The sequence below is a fragment of the Diadema setosum genome, chromosome 12 (genome assembly GCF_964275005.1).
Source record: "Diadema setosum chromosome 12, eeDiaSeto1, whole genome shotgun sequence".
NCBI lineage: Eukaryota > Metazoa > Echinodermata > Echinoidea > Diadematoida > Diadematidae > Diadema > Diadema setosum.
Genome location: NC_092696.1, coordinates 25458252 through 25484742, shown reverse-complemented (window position 1 = coordinate 25484742; position 26491 = coordinate 25458252). Strand labels below are relative to the sequence as shown.

General features: G+C 38.4%; 1 protein-coding gene across 1 annotated transcript; it reads left to right on the top strand.

Moving 5' to 3' along the window:
• The first annotated feature begins 3590 nt into the window (after positions 1-3590).
• Positions 3591-8679, top strand: LOC140235819 (tetraspanin-18-like). Its single transcript, XM_072315820.1, has 7 exons — positions 3591-3716; positions 4570-4776; positions 5128-5202; positions 5924-6028; positions 6985-7254; positions 7832-7915; positions 8467-8679. Exons 1-7 carry the CDS (start codon positions 3591-3593, stop codon positions 8677-8679), a joined length of 1080 nt encoding a protein of 359 aa, XP_072171921.1.
• The last annotated feature ends 17812 nt before the right edge of the window (positions 8680-26491 follow it).

Below are 26491 nucleotides of genomic sequence, written 5' to 3'. Positions count from 1 at the left end.
TTATTATAGACCACATTCGCTTATTGAAGTACATGTATCACGGAAAACGCCCTATTTCAAGGAATATCTAGTTAAAGTGAGAAGCAAAAGAGTTTTAGGTGTTGCAAAGAAAAAACAGCAACAGCGAATGAATGATGTGTAAAAAAAGGATTCATGAATATTGGAAATGGGGGATATTAGGAATAGGAAACGATGCTGTTTCAGACTGGCACAAGCAATATTTTTTTTTCTTGTACGTCTGAGCTTTATGCTATGTCTTTATTTCTGCATCACTATGCAGGCCTAAAAGAAAACAAAAACAAAAACAAAACGAGTATGGTGGTTCTGGTAGGCTTACACGATTCGATATTACACTGATAAAGTATACGCCTATTATACCTGTGTTAAAGCCTCTCCCATATCATTTCTTTTTGAAGAAAAAAAAAATCAACAACAACTCGTAAATCTCATTTCGCAGTGTATATCTATAAATCTCGTTCCATAAACATGTACCTTTGTGGTTTCTTGAATTAAACTTTGGGTCAATGTTCGTCATTACTCATAAGAAAATAAGACAACAACGTAGTTTTTCTTTCGTGATTTGGTGATCTTGAACATTTTACGCTTTGGTCCGACTGGATATACTGTACATTACATTAACAAGGAATGCTGTAATCAATACGATCAATTCGTTGATAGTGATAGCCAACCAATATCACTATCTTTTCCAATGTAGGCCTACTTTTCATACTCGAGACTGCCTTTTCCCTCCATTTCTATAGTGTTCTTTAAGTGTGTGTTCGTGGCTAGTATGTGCGTGGGTGCATGCGAATCAGCTACATTATGCTCTTTAAATGGTGTATATAACTTTGATATGTGCATATTATGTGATTTATTGGTTTGTTTAGTGAGTGGCTTTGGTGGATATTCTCGACACGTCACAATATCTTTTATCCTTTCCTTAGGAATAAGGGCTCCATCAATTCAAGCGCACGTTGTTTCTCTATAAAGAGATGTGTGAATTTATCATTTATTACTCTGTCATGGTTTTCTATTTACCAAATGACGGGATAAATGAAAAAGAAGTTTAAAAAATATGTATTCTGAGATCATCATTAGTGTAGACCCCTACTACATTGTAATTCAAAGTGATTGGATATACGCATCATAAGAAACTGATACCTTGGCCTGAAGGCTACATTGTAAGTTGAAAGCAGACATTCATGACAAAATGTAAATAGATAATATTCGATAATACATTGACATAAATGCATTGCCATCGAGGATTAAGGCGCATCTCCCAGTATTGACGACAAGTATTTCATATATTACTGGTATCATTTCTGGAACTGGAAAACCCCTATGGCACTCAAAGCCGTATATGACCAAAATGTTCTTCTTCATCCGAATTCTAGATTTCAGAGTAAAAAATGCTTTATGATTTTGTCAAAAACATCGCTACCTCTAATACAACGGCTTCCCGCTAAACCAGTCGAAATCATGAAAAGCGTGACCATTCATATTCCTGTTTTTATTAGAATCCTCTACCAACTAAAAATGGGAGCTAAAGATTGGCATCATTCAGTTGCACTTGCCACTTAGCGCTCAAAAAAGCAGAAACTGCCAGCTCGCTACGACTGAAGAACGCACTCTCTCGCCCGTAATTCTGGTATACGCCTCTACACCTTTTGCGAATGAAAGTATCAAGCAGTGCTAAATAGTCTACAAATCAATTTCTGAAGAGCCATTGTCCTGCTTGAAAAGCACGTCACCTAAAATGGTCGGAAAAATAAGGAAAAGAGACACTCTCGCACAATCGGAGGAATGTTTACGAAAGGGCGTTCAATAAAACACGGCTTGTTTGGCTCGCTCGTTCTCAATAGCTGATCGCTCGGGACACACACAGTACAACGGTAGGCTTTTGTAACAATACACAAGCAAGCGGTGAAATGCCCGACGCACAGCGATGCACGGGCGCCACGATTGCTTTGTCAATGCATATTACACTAGTAATCTGCAGTCCAGAGCATGGACGGCTTTATACTGTTTAAAAAAAGCTTTTGGACGACTGGAAGTGTCACTTTCTAACATGCTTTATGACCTAACATCCGTATCCGGGTCTTTAATGCACCGGTGAGCAAATGCACTGTATGTGATAAATACTGTAAAATAAAGAATCACTCTTGGTTCCATCTACTTTGATTAAGAACCCAATATTGTACATTTTATCTGACTAAACGTCTTTTGATCTTTCTCAGCTATTTTTTTTTCATATTGAGATCGAAGTAAGAAGATTTAAAGTTGTTGGTTTTTTTTTGTACCTCTATCTCGTCATTATTATCATTCTTTCCTTACTTATGAATGTATGAGCACGTTCGTCATTTGGGAATAGAATTTCGAGCAATTATATTATTACTTAGTGACAGTGTGAATCATGAAGGTGATGTAATTATCCACTTTTTTTTTGTTTCGTAATTATTTCACTGCCTATTTGCAACTAAATTTCCCCCATCTCAAATTTTACCGTTTTGTCTTGTGCGCGATGTAAAACAAATGAAAAGTAGAGAGATAAATAGAATAGGTTTAACACCATTCCCCCCCCCCAAAAAAAAAAAAAATAAATAAATAATAATACAACATGTAAGAGGATCTGTTTTAGTTTGTTCAAGACTGAATAAATAAGCAATAAGGCTGCAGAGAAACTTGATTTTAAAAAGGCCTAACCTAACCCTAAACCTAACCCTTACACACTAACACCCTTATGCACTGCATCATATTCCAAAAAAAAAAAAAAGTATATTTCAGAATGTTCGACATCTTAATTGAATTATCGAGGACTCTAGTGCATGTAATCGACCCTCACTTATTACATCAAAAGTTATCTCGATACGATACATAGTGAGTCTTGGAATAAGCAAAGGATGGTCTGCAGATGTATCGGCCGTGAAGAATCCATCAGCCAAAAATACTATTAATATAGCAATGTTTAATTCAAATGACAGCCTTCTTCGTAATGTTAGTAAATTTCGGTCACATGAATGTGACGTCGGCCGTCAAAGAACCGGAAAGGACCGGAACAAAAGGACCGAAAATGTGACTTCATCAAAATTCTTTATAAGAGGACGACACCTCCTTTCGAGGATGAGTGCATCAATTTTTGTCGGTGACATAGTGGGAGATCAAATAAACGTAAAGAAAATATATCGAAACTTTTTTTTGGGGGGGGGCAGAATAAAACGTCATTTAATTTTTGTCAGAACAAAGGATGGGATACTACATGTACATAGAGCTTAAGATATAGAAGAGTATTGTGTGTTTGAGTGGCAATAGAACAATAGAATGCCGTTTGCTATTATACATATTTGTTTGCATTCAGAAAGACATGACTTTCCCTATTGCTATGTCTGATTTGTTTGGAATATTCTGCGTACAATGCATGTCGCGATAAAATTCACTACGTATAGGCTTTGTGTTGATAGATAATGTCTTTAATAATCGAATAATCCCATTTCCAATTTGCCTCTCACTCTGTCTCTGCACTCGATTCTAACGATTTTTCTTATTGGTTGATTGTGTTGTCATGGTTACAGATTGTCCATTGGGGGCCGAGGATGGAGAAGGAGCAGCAATATGAATCCAAAACCACAAATAGGAATGAGATCGCGAGTCGCGGGTATCTTGAGGTCGAGGAGACGCGGATGGTAACCTATGCACACGTATTCAATGGAATCTTGTTTGTGAGTACATTTACCATATCATTTCCATGGTCTTTGTCTTGTACTGTATCCATTAATAATTCATGATAATTTTCATTTGGTTTCGCAACAGGGTCATGTATTTGAAATGATCGCATGGTTAATAAAAAATGCAAAGGTAAAATCTACATAGAAGATTATGAAGAGAACACAATAATATGAGCCGTTAAACCATGCACATGCATGATAAAAGAAACTACTTGAAACGAATAGACTAAAAAGAAAAATATATAATGTAACATAAAATACATTAAAATATACTGTCATTGGTAAGATTACTGTTAAACATTCAAACCGTCTTTTTGTTGATCAGTTACCATGAATTAAGCGCACTTTACCTCCTGCTGTGTCAACAAAAATCAACAAAATTTAAAGTAGATAATTTCCCGTATTTTTTCAGCTGACTCCAACGTGAGACTAATAAACATAATATTATGTGCAACATCAAAATGTATCTTTTAAAGAAGTTACGTTTGCTTTGTCATGGCAACATGACCCATAAGAAATGAAAGATACCTCAATTGTACTACAGTGCACTCACGTTATAACGAGCACGGCTATAACGAAATTCCGGTTACAACGAAGTAAAAATTAGGACCGCGACGTTATTCGTTCTATGTATTTATGTTGTTTATATGTTCGTTATCAACGAAATTTCGATATAATGAAAGAATTCTGCCGGTCCCAAGGACTTCGTTATAACGGGAGTCCGCTGTACTTTGGAATCATTATTCAAAACGACATTTCTCCCCAAACACACCCTTCCTCCTCTGGCCGTTGTCCATCTACCCCTAAACTTCCTCCTCTATCTCCCTCCCTCCTGCCCCATCCGCAGTTTTCTGGTCTTGGAGCAATCGCTATCTCACTATGGGTGTGGATCGAAATCTCGTGGTTCGACTCCCGCGACGGTATCATCGATCTCATGGGCCCGCTCTACTACGTGTCCAACTTCACACCGGTCGCGGAAGGGGGCGTCTTGTTCTTCGTAGTCATGATCGGCGCAGTGGGTCTCTGCTCCCGTTCCCGTTGTACGCTCGTATGGGTAAGGATACAAACCAGCGGATATTCAATTCGATTGTGATTCGGTTTCTATTATTATACGTGTACCAGTTTATTGAAGAAATGTTTTTGGACGTGTGTGGAGCAACTTGCACTCGGGAAGCAAGAAATCAATCCAGAAAGTTACCGAAGACGATGTAGGCCCCAATATTTACACGAATCATTGCGAAAGGCATATTTGGAAATTAGTCGTCGTAATTCGAAGAAGCGAAACATTCGAAGGCTGTGGGTGCAAATACTATGCACTGACGTCAAGCCGACAAAAATGCTTGCCTTCTTCATTACACCACAGCAAGCTTTTGATAGCTATTTCCTTTTCTTCTTCTACCCACAGTATTTTGGCCTGCTGTTGCTACTCTGCGCTGTGTCTTTTGTTCTTGCAATAATCTCCTTGACTCTCTTCTTTGAGGTAAGATTCAGCGATCAATGTAGAGGCCCTCAATTTATAACAGAAGTTCATCAATCCAAATGAAATCGTACATACGAGTTTTTTTAACAGTATCGAAAAAAAAAATCTATTACGAAAGTTTTTTTTTATGTCTCACTCCATCAGTTCAATTCATACAGCTATATATATATACACGTAGGCCTATCAACCATCCGCTATACGATAGTATTCCAGTTGTTTCGCTGTTACAGTGCACTCCCGTTATAATGAACACGGTTATAACGAAATTCCGGTTACAAAAAAAAATGCAGGCTGCATCATTATCCACTCTCAATGTATTTTTATCGTTTATTTGTTCGGTTATAACGAAATTTCTATATAACGAAAGAAAACTGCAGGTCACGAGGACTTCGTTATAACGGGAGTCTACTGTATCTATCAGAGAGAGAGAGAGAGAGAGAGAGAGAGAGTGTGTGTGTGTATGTGTGTGTGTGTGTGTGTGTGTGTGTGTGTGTGTGTGTGTGTGTGTGTGTGTGTGTGTGTGTGTGTGTGTGTGTGTGTGTGTGTGTGTGTGTGGAATCTGCCTGCACGGGTGAACTTGTAAAAAGATGAAATTACAGATAGACGGTGAACGAAAATGGGAGAAGACTTGAGATCGATTGAAATGCAAGTGCTGTCTTAATCATTTTTTTTTTCTGCTTCTCCTTTGCCTTCCATTTCGTTTTCTTCTTCACGATCTCAGCTGACGGACACGATAAAATCGTCTATGCTGTCTAGAATACGGGATCACTATGATACTCAGGGCCATGAAACCACCACGAAATATATAGACGATATTCAAATAGAAGTGAGTATTGAAGTACAGTCTCCATTATACCTTGAACCTTTTCGTCACACTTCAGTTCACACACTTAAAGGGATCGTACAGTTTTGGTTGATACCTGATTTTAGGTTTTTAACAATTTTTGGCGAGATAATGAGAAGCCTCTCATTAGATATGAAAGAGCATGTAATATCCAAGAGGGATTCAACGTTTATTTGATGAAAATTGGTCTTGAAATGACTGAGATATCCAAAACAGAGCAATCCCAATAAAAGATGGGACCCACCTTTTATTAGGATTGCTTTGTTTTTCTTTGTTTTTGGATGTCTCAGCCAACAGATTTTGAATTCCTCTCAGAACGGTATGCTATGTATCATTTCCTAAGTAGTTTCTTGGTATCTCGCAAAAAGTTAGAAGCCTAATCCACATCTCCACCAATACTGTACTGTCCCTTTAAAAATGTTATTGTAATACATGCATACTGGTGAAGGCCTGACTGCAGAATTCTTCCCTTTGAATACGAATGTCTGAACGGAATTTAAAATGAAATGTTTTCCAAGAAAAGGTAGTATTTCACATAATCACGTGATCATTGAACAACGCTTTCGACGGCTAGTCAGAGCCACGTGTATCACTATGTTCAAGTATATCAAACACTGGATTTTTGTTTCTTTCATTGATATGCCCACCATCTTCCATTTCCTTTTTGTTTTACATTGTTCAACAACCAAAAATACTCTTTGCTGCTTTCACAGCCTTTCTCTCGTTAATTTTTTGATTGTTTGAGTTAGATAAAGATTAAATTGAATGTCATATTTCTGTTTGCATTTATACATCTCAGAAAACGTATTTCTGCTACGGACTTTCAACTGTTATTCATACCCTATAGCCAATACCCTCAATCGACTCTGTGTAACTTCGTCCAGTATAACGTCATACTTATCATAAGAATATAACATCTCTTTTTGTTTCTTCTAAAGTTCAAATGCTGCGGATCGACAAGCTATTCCGACTGGGCGTCCTCCCAGTGGTACCAAAACCAAAACAACTCAAGAGCCCGGGGTGCCGACTTCCCCCGCATTCCTTCGTCTTGCTGTGTTCAAGAAAACATCACGTTGACATCGACGTCCTCCTCATCGTCAACTTCGACGTCGCCATCGTCAATGGAACCGATTTTTGTCAACGAAACAGCGTGTATGCTCGGTGTTGGTGACGATGGGACGCTGCCGAACATGTACATGTATTCTAGGGTAGGTCATACGTCAGCGAAAAAAAGTGAATTCTGGAATTATAATCTTCATATGAATTTGGGGGATTTTGTATTACGCCTTGCTATCGCGTCGCGGTGCAGATTCGGCATTCAAGCAGACAGGTTCCCGAAAATTCAAGAGAACAATAGTAGTCCAGAAAATATTCATTTGGAAGACCAAGCAGAAGCAAAATTGATGCAATGAACGGCAGCCACTACATAATAATCAAGACTGGATCGGGATTTTGAAAGTACAGTAAAAACCTGTCTTAGCGACCACCTGTCTGTAGCGGCCACCTGCCGTATACGACCGCAAAGAAAATTCCCTCCGAGATTTAAAAGAATAGCATGTTAAAAGCCTGTTTATAGCGGTCACCTGTCTCTCACGGCCGCTTTTTTCTTGCCCCTTGGATGGCCGCTATGTAGACAGGTTTGACTATATAAGATGTCTTCTTCAGAAGGCTCATGATGTATTATTTTCTTCTACAGCCGAACACTTGGTCTCAATTTTAGAAAATTTGTGCGATAAGGTAAATCCCTCTACATAAAAATGATATTGGTGTCTTCTACCCTTACAGGGTTGCCATCAGTACATCAAAGACCCAATTGATGTCCAGATCCTCACTCTCGCCATCCTCGGCATCGCCCTCTTCATCGTTCAGGTACGTCGTCTTTAGTGTTGGGCTCTTCTTTCAGGCAGCGCACATCAAATCATGAATTCTTCAGAGAAGATTAGGCCTATTGAAAGATAGAATGTAGAGTAACAGTATTCCTGTAAATTGCATCACAGAGTTCTTGCGATCTATATGTTTTTGACTTGGAATAAAACACTTTGTGTCACTTCATTGTCGAAATTTTGACGACCGCTTTACGGTATCTCTACACCAAAATCGACTGTTATCGTTGGTCGAAACCCAACTGGGACTTTGTGTCTGTTTCCGCCTAACTTAACGCTGTCCTGCAATGTCCCGTATTGCCCAATCTCCGGACGAAATCAGTTTTCTAGACGAAGTCGTCGTTAACCTGAGCTTATTCATAGCAAAAAATGTATTGCTCGTTTTGCCAATGATTAAAAGTGAAATTCATTTTGACATTTTTAAAGAAGTAGACTTGTTTGTTTAAACGTACTCTCACACACACACTCGCAAAACAACAACAACAACAACAACAAAAAGCAACACTAATATTGGTATACGTCTTCTTTCTCTTCCAGTCTGTGTGCGTTGGCGTGCTTATAAACCTCTTCAAGAAGATGGGACCACAGTCACCGGCGCAGATGAATTTCCAGGAATCCGACACGGCCCGTCAGACTCTGGACAAACTCGACTACTGGCTCGATCGCGAGACCGAGGAGATCAAGCGACAGAGCGCCCAGCGAAAGAAGGCACTGCGGAAGAGCATAAAGTCTTTGACAGAGAAGACGTAGCAATCCGCTTCTATCTCGCAGGAACACGGATTTTTTCGCGTGGGACTATCGAACATTCTCAGCATGGTTGTCCCGATGTCCAGTTCACGTCTGTCAGTGAAATGCTGGCTGATTGGAAACGCTGCAGATATCATTGGTCTGCGTGTCGCCTTTTTTGTCATCTCATCAAAATCTGTCTAACTGATGAGGACACTAGTGGCCTAATACCTAACAATGGCTGTTGGACCTATAGGCCTAGGTCTAGACCCTCGATGTCTACAAAGAAATTGCTGCAAACCTAACGACACGATCGAGTTATGTGTAAGCGGTTTAATTAGACATGCTCGTATCATAGACGGTCCTGTCTGTTTTCAACAAACACTGCGCCCGCCGTCTACATTTGCATGCCCCTTAATGCAAGTGATGGTTCGAGATCTTGCTCTGACATTTATAATGTCACTGACAGCCGCTGAATGAGAGCACGTGGGTAAAGAAAGCCTACTACTATTGAAATTTTACTGACTGCAAATCGGACCGTGTCACAAATTACATTGTCAGGTAGACTTGAGATGATGTGAGGATATTTTTTTCTACCTGTATTCTTACTAGTATTTGAATGCGCATATCGTTCAATGTTGTTAAAATTGCACTGAATGATTGTGCCTTTGCAGAAAAAATGTATACTCTAAGGAGCGTACTTACTATAGAATTCCTTCCATGTCTCACAAAATATTCGGTACAAAAGTGTATCGGAGCACGCAAACGCGCAGAGGGAAGACGTATGAACTTTAATTCAGTCGTCAAAAGATGGCGCTATTGATAAAAAAAGAATGTTTAGTTGCACCATTAATGTTTTAGCGGTTAATCATGTATTATGGTGATGTCACTGTCACGATTTATGTTATTGATTAAGAAAAAAAACTAACTTGCGTTGTATTGGTTTCATCATGTATATTTCTGAAGCCTGCGATGCGGGGTAGCCTTTCTCATGTGAAACTTCGATTTTATTTAATACAAGTGTACTCAATAAAGACTCGTAAGTGAAAATATGAACGGTTGTATGAAAAAAAATGATACATTACATGAAACTATGGGACATAGAACCTGCATTGCAATCATGGGAAAATGAGTACAATAAATTTCGAAGCCTGTAAAAACAAGGCGTTTGTAATGACATCAAACCAAATCTAAACCTTATTCACAAGATTATTATTATGAACAAAAATGCACCTTGCTTGTTTATAATGGGGAGTATATCGACCAATGTAACAAAATAGCACCATTTCGTTCCTTTATTGTTAGTCACGCTTTAGTTCTCTTTTTGCCAGAAGGGAGCTGCTGCTTAGCAAGCTCTGTGACGATTGCACAAATTATAATCGCTGGCAGCCAAGGGCTTAAACAACGCGACATGGATGCATTATAATATCAGCATACAGTGTAATAATGTTGTCACTCGTTTGGGGTAAGGTAAAGCAATAACTTTACTTCAATAAAATGTGTATTTTATGTAATTAAAGTGAGTAAGATATACAACATCTTTCCCAGCTTGTTGCAGTATCGTCTTGTGTCGACTACTCATATGCGTAATACGTTGTTGTTGTTGTTGTTGTTGTTGTTGTTGTTGTTGTTGTTGTTGTTGTTGTTGTTGTTGTTGTTGTTGTTGTTGTTGTTGTTGTTGTTGTGTTAAAAAAGGAAAAGAAAAAGGATCCTCTTAAAAGATATTTTGTCTTGAAAAATGCAGACATCAAGTCAGACCACAATAGATCTTAAACAAATCAAACATGATTATTTACATTGTTATGAAATAATATCGTCTCGGGGAGGGAGCTCATAATAAATGTCTCCACGAGGGTGCTTATAATGGAGGTCTCCTCAAGGGAGCTCATAAGAAAGGAGGGGTGTAGAAAACAGTAGGAGGGGAGGGGGGATGTACAAACATTGACATTAGCCACGGTCACACTGGCAAGAAAGTCTTCCATGCAGGGTGATCGCAGTACTGTGAGATCTACTGTATCCGGCGATTGTATTATTCTAGAAGTGCGCCCTCAACATTACCATTCACTCGCTGTCAAGCGGTCTAGCATCAATTCGCGAAAATTTCATGCCGAGAATATTATCATGTTTTACAAGTAGTTGGAGCCGCTGCGATGCTCAGCTGAGAATATGAATAATTATGCTTCAGGACTAGGGTTAGAATTGACTCTGTTTAGGATTAGAGTTAGGGTTAGAGTTAGGGCATGGACCTATCTAATGTAGAACAGTCCATGATTAGGGGAACGTTGACCTCGGTAGGGTAATAAACTGAGTAAACTCCAACCCAAATCTCGAACTTCAAGCATCATCGGCTGAGCATCGCTCCAACATACACTATGCTACCCTTTCAAGCTCGGGTAGAGGTCTCAACCACACACCTTCTGCTGGCCACATTATGGCCCATTATAGGTCCATAGGTCCATTATTATTCATTATTATAGGTATGTGTGTGCATATTATTTTGACTCATTATCACAGAGAAGGGTGATAATTCTCTATTACAGAGATACGCACTGAAGATACTGATAAAAACTATGTAGGCCTAATACCTGAAAAATCCGAATTTAATGCTAAAAGATCGTTTTTAAGAAAATACAAATTCCATCAACAATTTAGTTACTAACATAGAAATGAATATGCTGAATGTAGTAACCCCGCGCATTCTGATGAGTATCTTTTCAGTTATGAGTTCCTTTTTGCTAAAAAAAAAACAACAACAACAACAATGAAAGTATGTAGAATTAGCTTTGTATGTTCTTCGATGTCGTTATTCGGGTAATTTTGTGAAGCATTTTATCCAGCAAAGACGGTACTTGGTTTGAAAATAAGAAAAAATGTGAAATTCGTAACTATCAAATGGATAGTCTGCTTTCCCGCAAACTTTATTAGGGTGGGCAGCTAGGGATAGTAGTATTGGTCAAGGTGAGAATACATTCTTCTTTTAACTTTTTGTGAGATACTTAAAAACTACGTTATGAAATATTAAAAAAGCATACAATTCGAAGATGAATTCAAAGTTTATATGATGAAAATCTGTTTTGAAATGGCTGAGATATCCACAAAAATTAAAACAAAGCGATCCTAATAAAAATGGGTCCGACCTTTTATCAGGAGCTTTTTGTTTTTACTATCGAAGCCATTTCAAAACTGAACTTGCATCAAAATAAACTTATGAATTCCTTTGAGATATAATTATGCTCTTACATATTTCAATATAAGAGCTTTTTGTTTATCTAAACAATCATCATGAAAAAGAAAAAAAATGTTGGAAACTTCAAACCCCATCTCTACCGAAACTGTCCCATCCCTTTAATGATTTTGATAATAATCGTATATTTTTGGCATCTCACATTGGGTCATAATATAACTATATTCCTCTTAAACAGGTGTGACCTACGGCGAACATCTAACATAATCACATATCATTGATATTCTCTAGCAAAATCATGAGATGCTGTATCGAAGTAATTGACTTTGCAACGTAACTTCTCTGGCTGGATGATCTGAGAATAATAAGCTTTGTCAGAAACCAACATCTAATGTTATGTGTGCCGATAACACTTGAAAAGGAGCTGTATTAATTTGTGGAGTATTATAAATTCAGCTAAAGGACGCAGTAGAATGTCATGCATTAGGCATGTTAGGTACGTTTATACTACAGAATTTATCATTTCATGATAAGTACTTTGCACTTGTCATGAACTGGTCAAATAGAGAACTATTGATGCATGGTCTTTGAAAAACATTGTGTGCCTGAAACCACTTTAGAGCTGTGTAGGCCCTATTTATAGTTTGTTAATGATTTTACTTTCGAATACTTTTTGAAATACGTTTTTGCTTTGTAAACCTCCAGACGAAAGGACAGGGCGTCGAAAATGGGTATAGATTATCATTCTATTGTCATATTACTTTGAAGGATAAGGTCTTCTTTTGATTCTATAATGGTTTTATAAGTGCGTAGTTAAACGTTCATCGCCATTTTGATACAATAGAGCTGTATACAGGCACATCTCGTGAATCGAAATATGCAGATATTGAAGACAATCATCTTTGACGCGATGGAAATATTCACACCTTTTTCAGAAAGATTGATACGTTATCACGCTATATTGGATTGATATCAGACGCGTAATTTAAGAGTAAAGTGATTCGTCAACAATATATTATACAGCAACTCGTTCTCTCTCTATTCCGATTACAATTGATCTGTCTTTACTTGCGTATATATATATGTATATACATACATAATTTCCCAGGTCTGTTAAATATCATTATTGATGGTTACTTCAACTTTTACATTTTCTGTCACACACATGTTAAACATGATCTTAGAAATTTTGTTTCACGTCACCAAAACAGTCGTAGGTTTCATAAATGATCATTTGGTTTCATTTTTTTAATGATTTTGCGTAAGAGCACCTGGAAGACTTTTAAATTGCAATATTTCACTCGATATTGAATTTGATTTCTTTGTCAAAATATAGAATAATATCATACCACCAGAATTGTAGATGCGCTTTAAAAATCGGTTTGATATAGAACAAGTGAACTATTGAATAATGAATGTTACACTTTTTGCCATGAACATGAGGTTATTGTATAGAACTGTATATATCATAATATGTTTCGGTATAATATTGTACTCTCCGTATGGCCCCAATGGAACATCATGCTGCAGCATTGTCATGGTTAACAAAAAAGAAAAATGATAATAATCATAATGTATCCTGGGCAATTCGTTCGGGGTTTTTTTTTTTCGTTTTTTTTTTTTTTTTTTATACCGTCAGGTTTGTACTACTAAGTTACTACTATACTACTACTGCTATACTACTACTATCACTATTACACTCTATAAAAAAAAAATAAATGGTATATCAACATTTAAAGATGTTGTCACTCTTCGCGTTCAACCTTTTGCTGAATAAAATTTAAGTTTAATCTAAAGGGATGGTATAGTTTCGCCTGAGATGGGGCTTCAGGTTTCCAACGGGGTTTTTTTTAATGACTTTTTTTTTAAAGATTTTAAGAAATACGAAAGAGGATATACATACAAAGAGGAATTCAAAGTTCATTAACTTGATGAAAATTGGTTTTGAAATGCCAAGAATTCCAAAACAAAGCGAGCCTAAGAAAAGGCGCGACCCACTTTTTATTAGGATCGCTTTGTTTTACTGTGTTTTGAGATGTTTGGACATCTCAGCCTTTTCAAGACCGATTTTTATCGAATAAACTTTGAATTCCTCTTAAAACTGTATGCTCTTTAACATCTTATAAAGTGGTTTCTGAGCATCTCGCAAAAGGTTAAAGGGATGGTATATAGTATCGGTGGAGATGAGAATTGGGCTTTTAACTTCTTGTGAGATAACACAAAACCGCATATGTTAATAGTACAGAGTATATCATTCTAAGAGGAATTCAAAGTTTATTAGATGAAAATTGGTTTTGGAATGGCTGAGACATCCAAAAACAAATTTAAACAAAGCGCTCGTAATAAAGGGTGGGGCCCACCTTTTATTAGGATCACTCTGTTTTGGATATCTCAGCCATTTCAAAACCAGTTTTCATCAAATAAACGTTGAATTGCTCTTAATTTCAACTTCATGTTCTTTCATATTTCATAAAGGTTTCTCATTATCTCACCATAAAAAAATGAAATGTTAGAAACCTGAAGTTAGGTCTCAACTACAACTTAAAGGAACTGTACAGTACTGGTTGAGGTGGGGATTCATGTTTTGAACATTCTTAAGTGAAATAATGAGGAACCTCTTATGAAATATGAAAGAACATGTAATTTTAAGAAGGATTCAACGTTTATTTGATGAAAACTGGTTTTCAAATGGCTGAGATATCCAAAAAAGTGATAATAATAAAAGGCGACAGGCCACAACTTTATGAGGATCTCTTTGTTTCACCTTGTTTTTGGATATCTCAGCCATTTCAAAACCGATTTTCATGAAATAAACTTTTGATACCCCTTAGAATTGCATGCTCTTTGACATGTCATAGAGTGGTTTCTTAATATCTCGCAAAACGTTAAAAGCTATATCTTCACCTCGACCAGAACTGTACACACCCTTTAAAAGCTGAATCCTCGTCTCAACCATAACACAAAATGACTCAAAATGTTAAATCTAAGAGTAAAAAATAAGATACATTTAATGTTGAACTACCATTTCAGAAATGGTAAATCCATTACGTGGGTGTGTACATAAACAAAAAGATCGGAGGTGTGACAACACTTAAAATGTTGATTCACCATTTTCATTTTTAGAGTGTACTATTACATTGGACACACCCACATGACACACGTATGCAAATCAATGAGGTGAAGGTGCCATCACCTTGCCGGTCTGCCATTGACCTTTACACATTATCTACAATTGATATCCTTTTGAAATAAAATCATAACGATGAAATAGTAGCGGTCGAAAGGAATCATTGTAGTTGTGTTCAGATTATAGTATCAGCACTTAGTACGACTTCAGGTGGATCGCGTTCTAGTTGTTGAAGTATCGACCAAAAACAATTTTGTACTATTTTCAATACGATTTGTACTTTGAATTGTTGTATACGTGGCCGCAAGGGAATCGATAGAAATTGCTTGTAATAGGCAAGCAACCGCAGAACCGACAAGTTGTCGACTAGAAAGCCGCTGCAGCTGGGAGACAAAACTCATAGAATCAGGAGAGACATACGTAGTCTTATTAGTTTATTATAAATGGGCTTTAGAATCTCTGCAATCTGATTGGTCAATTGTCGTGCATTAATTTTTACTGACCCACACTGAGCCATGCGTCCGGTAAAATCCGAACGTATGGCCAAGGAGGTATGTTCTCTCATACCTCCTTGGTATGGCTCAAGTCTTGTATAGGTGTACCAGACGCGTACCGGACGCATGATGGGGAATATGGTTGTACTTCATGAATTTACGGGCCCATTTTATAACACAAATGATGCACAGGCCTATTTCGTGGATCAGTGAGAATTTGTTAACTTTGGAACAGTCTAAAACCCACTCGCTACGCTTTTGGGTTTAAACAGTTCCAAAGTTGAACTCGCGTATCAAATTCTCCGATCCACTCAGTCCTGTGCATCATTAGACACAGCAGTTCGAGAAGTATTTCTATGTTTCAGATGTATTTCTAGGTAGGCCTATAGACAGACAGAGATAAAAAAAAAAAAGCTGTGACGTATAGTGGTGGATGATTGGATGGAATCTTCTCTCCCACCTCCCCCTATAAAGTTCAGTTTCGTAAAGAAATTTGCAAATTAATGCTGATTGTAATGTATGTCTGTGTATGCATGATTATCAATGTTGTCATTGTAATGTATGTCTGTATATGCATGATTTTATTTGTTTGTTTTGGTTGGTTTCTGTTTGCTTCTTTGCGGTTTTCTATTTGCTTCTCTGTAGTTTTATGACTCCTGTAATGCAGCTACATGTATATCTAAAAAAAAAAAAAAAAAAAAATTCTTTCATTGTTGTGTGCGATTTCCCCGCGTCGCGGGGACCAATGGGAACGCGGGGTAAGAGTGGGTACACAACGCTCCAATTATATACTTCTTCAATCCAAGGAGGTAGACCGCCTTGCTCAAAATCAAACTGAAGGCGTCTTCAAGTTCTGTGGATCTTACCATGGACCTACTGTAGGTCCATGATCTTACCCACCTCACTTTTTGCTTCTTTGCCTCTTGCACCGATATCCCATTCTCCCCTCCATCCCTCCCCTCCCTCCCCATTCCCCCCTCCTTTCCCTCCTCTCTTCCCCTCTCCCCCATCCAATTTACCGCCCCTTTTTTCCTACGACATGACCTTCCTCGATCGACGTTCATTTCTGCGCCTTGCTGATCTGCAGTCTGTTGTCCTTGCGTTACAGGGGAGTGTGTGTGTGTGTGTGTGTGGGGGGGGGGGGGGTAACACTCGTACACTAAAGTGTTGTACATATAGTTGACTGGGTCGAGGGTCATCGCTCCTCCCCCCCCCCCCCCCCCCCCCCGCCCCCACCCTTCCGAGGAGAAGATTCTCCGGTTTTCTTTGCGGGGGGTTTCTCATTACACTGTTGTGTATGTATTTCCTCAAAGACTGTGTGTGTGTGTGTGGGGGGGGGGGGGCTAGTCTGCATTCCCTCTCTCTACGGTTCCGTGGCCCCTGTGTAAGCACTATGAACAAAGCCTCCTCAGTAAGTTCACACTTCCGGGGTTATCAATCTCGTTTAAAAATAGAAACCAAGAATTATTTCTGCACACGAAATCCGCCTTCAGTTTTGTTCGGATCGCGCATTTTTCTCTCCTCCCAATCACCCGCAGTGTTGGAACTTGTAATTTGTAGCCACTTCTACTTTGAATAGCCATACCTAACGTTAGTATGAAAGTATCTTGTTATCAATTGCCACCGTTTACTGGAGTTTGTCTCCGACGGAGACAGAGAGCCGTGAATTGATAATAACTTCGTGTTTAATAGAATCTTACGTGGTTTGTTTACATTTCTCAGTGGTCAATAAACTTGGGGGATTGATTTGCTGAAAGAAAGATATTGAGCAATACGTTGAGACTCTTCCATTATATATGTAGGGGTTTGGAGCCATGTTGGGAAAACAGAAAGAAAAAGTAATAATACAATCTCTTTATCATATCACCATAAAGGAATAAGATAAGTAAAAGTAAGATACCGTATTTTATTATCTAATGACAATGACGGAAATATACGCCATGACTAACCAGAAAGTAACAGACAAAGTTCAAGGTTTGTAACCTCAACCCCGGCTACACAAAGAGTGGATTAGCCCGTAAAAGTTGTTTCTTCCACTTTTCATCACACACGTGCGTTCTCGACAACCTTTACACACACATTCCCCAGGAACCCTGCTCGTCCAGCGAACAGCTCGATCAGCGCAAAAATCGAGTGTTGTAACAATAAACCATTCGGCTTCTCAGTTGTTCCTCGTGGTTACGAACGATCAGAGCCTCCTCCCGATGGCGGCTGTGATGATACACAGGAAATCTTCGTTGATATCGTTAGTGGACGCGTTGTCGTATGTCGTGAACCTTGCAGGGCTGAGCATCTCAAAGGTAATGTCAATATATAATGGAATATTTTTGTCGTTTCATTTGATTTTAATTCGCTGTAAGTGCAGGGGCACTCTCTCTCCGGCCCATGTGTGAGATATTTTTCAGACGTGAGACGAGAGAGTTTTGTCGAGCGAACCAGGCCAGACCATCGAACATCGCCACCCGGCCCGGCGACCCCCGTGAGCAAGAGCTCCCTGCAGCCCCTGATGTTGGATCGACAATTTTGACCTCGCCAAGATGTTTTTAGATCATCTTAATTGCACAGATAAATCAGTGTAATTTTTCTTTTGATCAACATTATCTGGTACCGGTATATAAAGCGCGTTTAAGAGTCACGTGGTTCCTTGTGATTGCAGTGGGTGGTCTCAGAAAAAGCAATTCAACGTAGAGTTCTAGGTCGTCTGAGCCCATAAATAGTCACAATCCATCACCCCTTTCTAATACCGAGATGGTGATTTTCATGAGAAGCACCATCAATAAAGCGGTGCACAGATTCCATCAATTTCTTGATCTGAAAAGCTTCTCTCATTACCATATTAGTTGTGAATATATTCCTGATGAGACTGCAATACTATAGGCCCTACAACAAAATTATTGTATTGATTGCTGATGATGATTATACAGGATTTACAGCAGACTCTTTGTTAAGGTATTTCCACACTTTTTTTGCATTGGCAATTGGACCCAGCAGGTAGGGTATATTACAAACCGGGGTGTGTGTGTGTGTGTGTGTGTGTGTGGGGGGGGGGGGGACACGGGAAATCTTGCCAAATAAGTTTCAGAAATCATAGTTTCTACTTTCATATGATATCACTATACAGTGATGTTTTGGCTATCCAGACTCACGAGCAAGTTGTGAAAAGAAAAAGAAAAAGAGAAGAATTGAAGTTATCTTAATAACAAGCACTTATTGATTGTGTATCGTAAATACAATCTTCATTGAATTTTCTCTTTCATGTGAAATCAGAAAGAGAAACGATGAGTTGGAAAATGTGTTGAAACATCACATCTTGCATCATGCCTAACTTTTTTTGTAAAAAAAAAAAATGGAAAAACCACTAATATGAAATATTAAAGGGCATACAATTCTAAGAGGAACTTTAAGTTTATGTGATGAAAATTAATTTTGAAGTGGCTGAGGTATCCAGAAACAAAGAGATCCTAATTAGAGGTGGGACCCACCTTTTATTTGTTTTATTTTGTGTTTGGATATCTCTGACATTCCAAAACCAATTAATTGAATTTTCATCACATAAACCGAGTTGTATGCTCCCTTGCATTACATAGAGTGGTTTCTAAATATATTGCAAAAAGTTAAAACATGAATCCTCACCTCAGTCAATATTCCAGCCTTTTAAAGGACAAGTTCACCTTCATTAACATAAGGATTGAGAGAATGTAGCAATATTAGTAGAACACATCACTTATAGTTTGAGGAAAATCAGACAATCCGTTCAAAAGTTATGAATTTTTGAAGTTTTTGTGCAGTCACCGCTGGATGAGAAGACTACTGCACTGTATGATGTCACATGCGTACAACAATATAAGGAAAATATAAAGAGAATTTCACAAAATTTCATCTTTTGAAAAAAGTACACATTCCTTTGACTCGTTACTGACATAATGTTATGGGTAATATTATTCCCATTGCCTTTAGAAAGAGGCAAGCCAAGTGCTCTTTTATTATGCGAAAAAAGTGAAAATATGTTGAATTTTCTTTATACTGTTGTACTCGTATGACATCATGAGCCTTAGTAGTCTCCTCATCCAGCGGTTCCAACACAAAAGTTTTAAAAATTCATAACTTTTGCATCGATTGTCCAATTTTCCTCAAACTTTCACTGGTGTGTTCTACTAATATTGCTGCATTCTCTCAATCCTTATGTTAATGAAGGTGAACTTGTCCTTTAAAGGGCAGTTTTAGCATTAAAGGGCAAGTTCTTGACAGTAAGCTATCCAGACATGCTGTGTTTGTCGGAGCCTTGTCAAACCAAGGCTCCACCGTGTAGGGGTGGATCCAGGAATTCCGTAAAGAGGGGGCGCGTTTACAGAATGTAATAAAGGGGGACACACGCACGCCTCCTCCCATTTTTTCTTTTTATTTCTTTTGTTTCAACGAAATATAAAGGGGGGGGGGCGTGCTCCCAGTGCGGTCCTCCCTGGATCCGCCACTGATTGTGTGATTTGAAAAACAACTAATCATGGCCTGGACATTAAAATGATATACTTTAAATGCTCCTGCTACCTACCCTGCCTCATACAAAGAAGTGGGGCACTGACATTTAAAAGGAGTATATATCTATGCATCATACGCACTTCATATTGTCAGAAAGATTTATAGCTCTCTCTCATACACACACACACACACACACACACTCACACACTCCCACTCAAACATAAATCTAAATGTATTCACATACAAACATGCCTGTGGTGTAACATAGATATACACCGTAGGTCTATAGGCTTGTGTGCAATGTTCACAAAGTATTGAAGAATTTTTCTTTGCGGAGTTTAATGCTTCCAGGTCAGCGTCCCTGGTCAGTGACGGTGCATTAATCTGCACATTACTTGAATATGAGACCGTTCTGAAGCAAATCATTTTCACACAACAATAGATATACAATGAACTCTTGAATGAATCCCATAAGGATTGGAACAATCATCTCCCAGCATTTCCATTGATTCCCACTGATCAGTTACTAGCCTTCCCCTTTAAAGGTCACTGTTCTTTTTTGAAAAGATAATGAAAATTTTCAGTCAAGCACTTGATGTAGAAATGTCTGACAGGAGACAAGTAAATTTATGGAGAATGATTTGTATTCAGAGCATAGTAGTGATAGTAGGTCAAAGGTCAATGCACTCTGATTAAAACTGTTTCTTGTACAATGAAATCTTTGTTTTCCAAGGCGAAATGTCACCAAAGCAGAGCAAGTGGTACAATTTCCCGCTCATAACTTCCACTAGATAAGTCCAGTGTATAATTATGTTGCTTGGTGTCAAGGGTGGAAATTTACATATTATGTACATTGGGAAATAATTCCTCTGTACAAAGGGTTCCAGGTCAACCCATATCGTTAGTGGTCAGGATCAATTAATCTCATCTATCTGAAAATAGAGGGCCACCGTCTCATGGGACAGAAAGTACAAAGCTGCATTTTTACCATTAAAGGGACTGTACAGCACTGGTTGAGGTGGGGATTCATGTTTCAAACATTCCTAAGTGAGATAATGAGAAACCTCTTATGAAATATGAAAGAGCATGTAATTTTAAGAAGGATTCAACGTTTTATTTGATGAAAATTAGTTTTCAAATGGCTGAGATATCCAAAAAAGTGATAATAATAAAAGGCGACGGGCCACACCTATTATTAGGATCTCTTTGTTTCACCTTGTTTTTGGATATCTCAGCCATTTCAAAACCGATTTTCGTCAAATAAACTTTTGATACCCCTTAGAACTGCATGCTCTTTGACATCTCATAGAGTGGTTTCTGAATATCTCGCAAAACGTTAAAAGCTAAATCCTCACCTCAACCAGAACACACCCTGTAAGATGCACCACTATATAGTCGACATTTTCCTAAATACATGTATAAGAAGAGTTATTTCCTTGTTTTTGCCTCAGAGCTATTTTTTCTTCAGGGAGAGGCTGTTTTTTTTTCTTTTACTCAACAACTCTTGTAGCTGTATGAGAACAGGAAATACCTGGAGGAATGAAAAGGATGGAAGCTTTATTATAAATATGTTTCTGTCACCATTAAAGGTAAAGTTTAAAGAAGTTCTGGATGCCTAGATTGGATTTTGATGTACCAGTACATCTTCATTTCTGAGTGTGTTGTTTGTATGCCACTGTTTCGAAATGGGTTCTTATGGCACTTGCCAGAAATATTCCATATGGGGCATATTATATCTGTGTGCTTGCACTAGTCTCAGAGAGGAAGACAAAATTTTCTCATCAAAGTGATGCCAACTAATGCAGTGCTTGCCAGAATTTCTTCACGGACGACTGTCTACCGATTTTGAACGTGGTACGTGCACATTATTTATGATAACAGCGTCTGCCATTGTGCGTGCATTTCCTGCACTCGCACGAAAGTGCAAGCAAATGGAGATGTCACACCTTGAGTGAGAGAGAGAGAGAGAGAGAGGGGGGAAACATAACAAGAGAGGTAGATCTCATGTCAGCTATTTGCTAAACAACTGAATTTTCCCCCTCTGCCCATGAATGACTTAATGCTGTTGAGTGCAGTGCATCACCCCCGGCAACCAATGTTTTAACAATGATGTTAAAGGACAAGTTCACCTTCATTAACATAAGGATTGAGAGAATGCAGCAATATTAGTAGAACGCATCAGTGAAAGTTTGAGGAAAATTGGACAATCGATGCAAAAGTTATGAATTTTTACAATTTTTGTGTTGGAACCGCTGGATGAGGAGACTACTAAGGCTTGTGATGTCATATGAGTACAACAGTATAAAGAAAATGTAAAGAAAATTTAACATACTTTCACTTTTTTCGCATAATAAAAGAGCACTTGACTTTCCTCTTCCTAAAGGCAATGGGAATAATATTACCCATAACATATGTCAGTAACGAGTCAAGGGAATGTGTACTTTTTTCAAAAGATGAAATTTTGTGAAATTCTCTTTATATTTTCCTTATACTGTTGTACGCATGTGACATCATACACTGCAGTAGTCTTTCTCATCCAGCGGTGACTGCACAAAAACTTCAAAAATTCATAACTTTTGAACAGATTGTCCGATTTTCCTTAAACTTTCAATGATGTGTTCTACTGATATTGCTACATTCTCTCAATCCTCATGTTAATGAAGGTGAACTTGACATTTAATGCACGTTTGAGGAGTGCATGCATACCAAAGGTGACAGAAAAAAAAAAAAAGAATGGAAGATACAATATAGTCATGCCTTTGCTCAGATGGGCACACACTAAGGGAGTTTTTCTTCAAGATTTTTCCTTTCTGCCGTCATGACTTCGAAGTTGTTGAAACATTTAGGAAAAGGTAACGGTAAAATCTTATTGTGGACATTGATGAATGAAACTTGTGTAAATGAGTTTGAATTGTATGCACAATTTAAACTTATTAGTGTTCACATCTATGTGTGTACGTTTTTATATTTATCGTATTTCTTCTAAAATTTTTAATTCTCCGCCCTGCAGGGTGCCCTACGCAATATATTTATAGACATATTTTTGGGGGTTGTCCATCCATCTTGAATGTAGTTTTATTGTAGTTTACAAAAGACAAGTTAACATTTAATGGATTTTCTTTGTAGGTGGCCCACAAGTAGGCTATGCAAGTATAGGGCGTAGATGTGGTGACATGATATCTAACTAAATTTCTCAAGGTCAAAGGTTACTGAACTCTTGCTAAATAGGACAGTTTTCAGCTGTAACTTTTTCTCTTTTTTGGCTGGGAATGTTAAAGGTACTGTGTACCATTGGGAGGACTGATATAAAACAGTATAAAACAGAAGCACTGAAGATGGATTTTTGTTTAATCTGCAAATTATGGTAAACAATGCCTTTAAATAGTAATATACAGTTTGGTAGTAAGAGTAGAACTAGAAACAAACAGAAAATGATTTGCAGAGTATTAAATGGGAAAGGTCAAAGGTCACTCCTGGAACATATGGTGCATTTGTTCAGACAACAGAATTTTAAAAAGATTGAATTCGTGCGACTAGGGAATTACCCCAGAGGTGGGACATCAAGTGAAAGCAGATCTATAGTGCTTTCACATGTACCCAAGAGTGCGTAATTTGAAACATGATTGTTTGCAGGTAGCAATTTGTGAGGAAAATCATTTCTGTGTGTGAACACTTGATTTACACATTTAAAAACAAGGTCTTCTGTGTTCACACATCTGTGTACTGTCATCTGTGTTCACACATTTCTGTGTGTGAACACTCGGCAAAGTCCAGACACATTTGCCAACTGGTTAAACATCTTGTACCATTTGGTTGATCATGAAGATCATTCCTTTGTTTCTTCAGCGTCTTTTGTGTCAGTGTTGCCGTGTCCATTCAAGATATGTCGCTTTGTTTAGTATACCACATAAACAAAACACTTGTAGACTTGATAGATGTATAGATGTTTCTGCATTGTATTTGTGTCGTTGTTCTGTTCCGTCTCTTATGCACTTGTCAATGTAATGACTCACCCCACTACCCCCGGACATGGGTGCGTCATTTCCTCGTTTGGTCCGTCAAATTTGTGACCCAGGTGTTCGTCATATTACCAGCTTTGTCCGTCAAATTTTTGACCGAGGGGTGCGTCAAAATCCCATCATTGTCGGTCAAAATTTTGACCGAGGGGTGCGTCATGGTACGTCACTTGGCTATGGAAAATAACACGCATTATTTTGAACCGAGGGGTGCGTCATGGTACGTCACTTGGCTATGGAAAACTGCACACATTTTTGCACGCTACCAGTACCAGATACACGTACCGCTAGTGAAATTACAGTGAGCGCTTTCCCGCGGCAAGTGAAAATCAAAGTCGGGAAGCGTTTTGGAATGAGAGGGAAAAATGCTTGCCAGAATCTGGCAAGCCAATAATTTAAAGGCCACCCTTTCTCCTTACATTTTCCCTCCAACAAACCCATGAAATCATGCATACTCAATCTCAAACCAGGGACTGTTCAGCGATGTAACAACTTAGTTCAACCTTTACTGTCGAACACTTAGTGCCTATTGCATATCGCGATGCAACACCAAGAAAGTTCGTTTACATTCCAATACACAATGTGCATCTAAATGATGTTCTGTGGTGACAAAGGCGAATTTTTGACAGTAAAAGAAGCGGCAGCAGAAGAAACTGCCTGCCGCATGCCATTTTCTGCTCGCGGGATAGCCCGACCAGCAGACGCGCGACGCTGTTTAATAGCTGTGCAAATCTCTACGTACAGCGACTGGGCTGTATGTAGTTACTCACGGGAATGCCGTGGCGTGGTGTGTACCTGCGCTGCAGCAGTATGCATAAGCATCCACCGGACTAGCAATGGCCGCGCACACACAGCGCATCTGCACACATGTGATTGTCATGTATAGATTGCATGCGCAGAATACATACTACTGTACGGAATATCGTAGCAGCAGCATGGTGAATGACGGTACGGTGCTTACAGGGCCATGGTAAGGGAAACTTGCCGAAACTTTGACAAATTATGTTTACGAACCAAAAGAAAATGAAATTGCTTGAATAAAACGTATGCAAAAAATCGTTTCAGTATTTACGGGGGTGCGTCAAATGTACCGAGGATGTCCGTCAAAAAAGTTACCGAGGTGTGCGTCACTTTCAACGTGTTGTCAGTCAAAAAAGTGACTGTGGTGTTCGTCACTTGCAGCGTTTTGTCCGTCAAAAAAGTGACTGTGGTGTCCGTCAAAACCCCGTGTGGTCAGTCAAAAAGTGACCATGACACACCCATGTCCGGGGGTAGTGGGGTGCGTCATTACATTGACAAGTGCATTATACACTGCAGTTGTCTCTTGTAGCTCCATGGTTTGTCTGTCCATTTGTCAGTTTGTCAGTGTGTGTTCCCTCTCCTTTCCCTAACTTTCATCTTCTTCACATATCCCGAAACTCATTGTGTCCAAGAGCCAAAAAAGTGTCAGTTATCTATTGTTTATATAATCCTTCACCCAAACTTTACAGTATGTGTGCCTGAAGCTAGAGAAAGTAGTTAATCTTTCACTGGAAACATGGAAGGAAGGGTAACAAATTACGTTCACTTGTGGAATGACTCATGATAAGGATCAGGAGAACCACTTTGAGTAGTTTGGGAAATAAAAGATCTGCCGAGGGTGAATCGGGTTATCGCATTTGCCTTGTGAATTGTCACATCATAATAACATGATACAGATATGGGGCCCCTTTCCACTTCAAGCTAGCCTTGTCTTCAGACTCTTCTACTTAATGTTACCTTTTCAAAAGAGAAATGAGCCATAGATCTCTATTTTTTCTGTCAATCTGTTCATAAGTTATCAATTTATAAAGTTTCATTGCCACCATCGCTAGATGAGAAGACTACTGCAGCTTGTGATGTCACATGCTCAGAATGACATAAAGAATTATTTAAAGAAAATTCAACATATTTTCACTTTTCTCGCATAATTAAAGAGCACATGACTCGCCTCTTTCAAAAGGCAGGAGTAATGATATTACCCTCAACATATTGTCAGCAACAAGTTGAGGGAATATGTAGTTTTTTTTCCAAAAATGGAGTTTAAAAAAAAATTCTTAGTATTTTCCTTATAAATATTGTTCTACGCATGTGACATCACAAACTGTAGTACTCTTTTTCATCCAGCAGTGACTGCACAGAAACTTTTAAAATTCGTAACTTTTCAACAGATTGTCTGATTTTTTTCTCAAACTTTCACTGATGTGTTCTACTGATATAGCTGGATTCACTCAATCCACATGTATAAAGGTAAAATTGTCTTCTTTTAAGCATGACACTGAAATTCAAGGCATAACAGTGAGAGTCAAGACCAAACTTGACTCACTTCTTGTATTTGATGTTTCTATACAGGAATACATGACACCGTTCTAAACACACCAAACAAAACACACAGTTTCTTACATCCACAATTCAGTAATAAAATCAAATGGATACTTGCACTGTAAGTGAAAACCACATGGAATCAAGGTTCATGGTCAAATACCGTTGGTTTTTTTCTGTGTTTTTGTTTGTTTGTTTG

Coding starts and splice junctions, on each gene's coding strand:
- LOC140235819 (XM_072315820.1), top strand. CDS start 3,591: ATGGAGAAGGAGCAGCAATATGAATCCAAAACCACAAATAGGAATGAG. Junction 6,029..6,984: donor TAGACGATATTCAAATAGAA/GTGAGTATTGAA, acceptor TTTCTTCTAAAG/TTCAAATGCTGCGGATCGAC. Junction 7,916..8,466: donor TCGCCCTCTTCATCGTTCAG/GTACGTCGTCTT, acceptor TTTCTCTTCCAG/TCTGTGTGCGTTGGCGTGCT.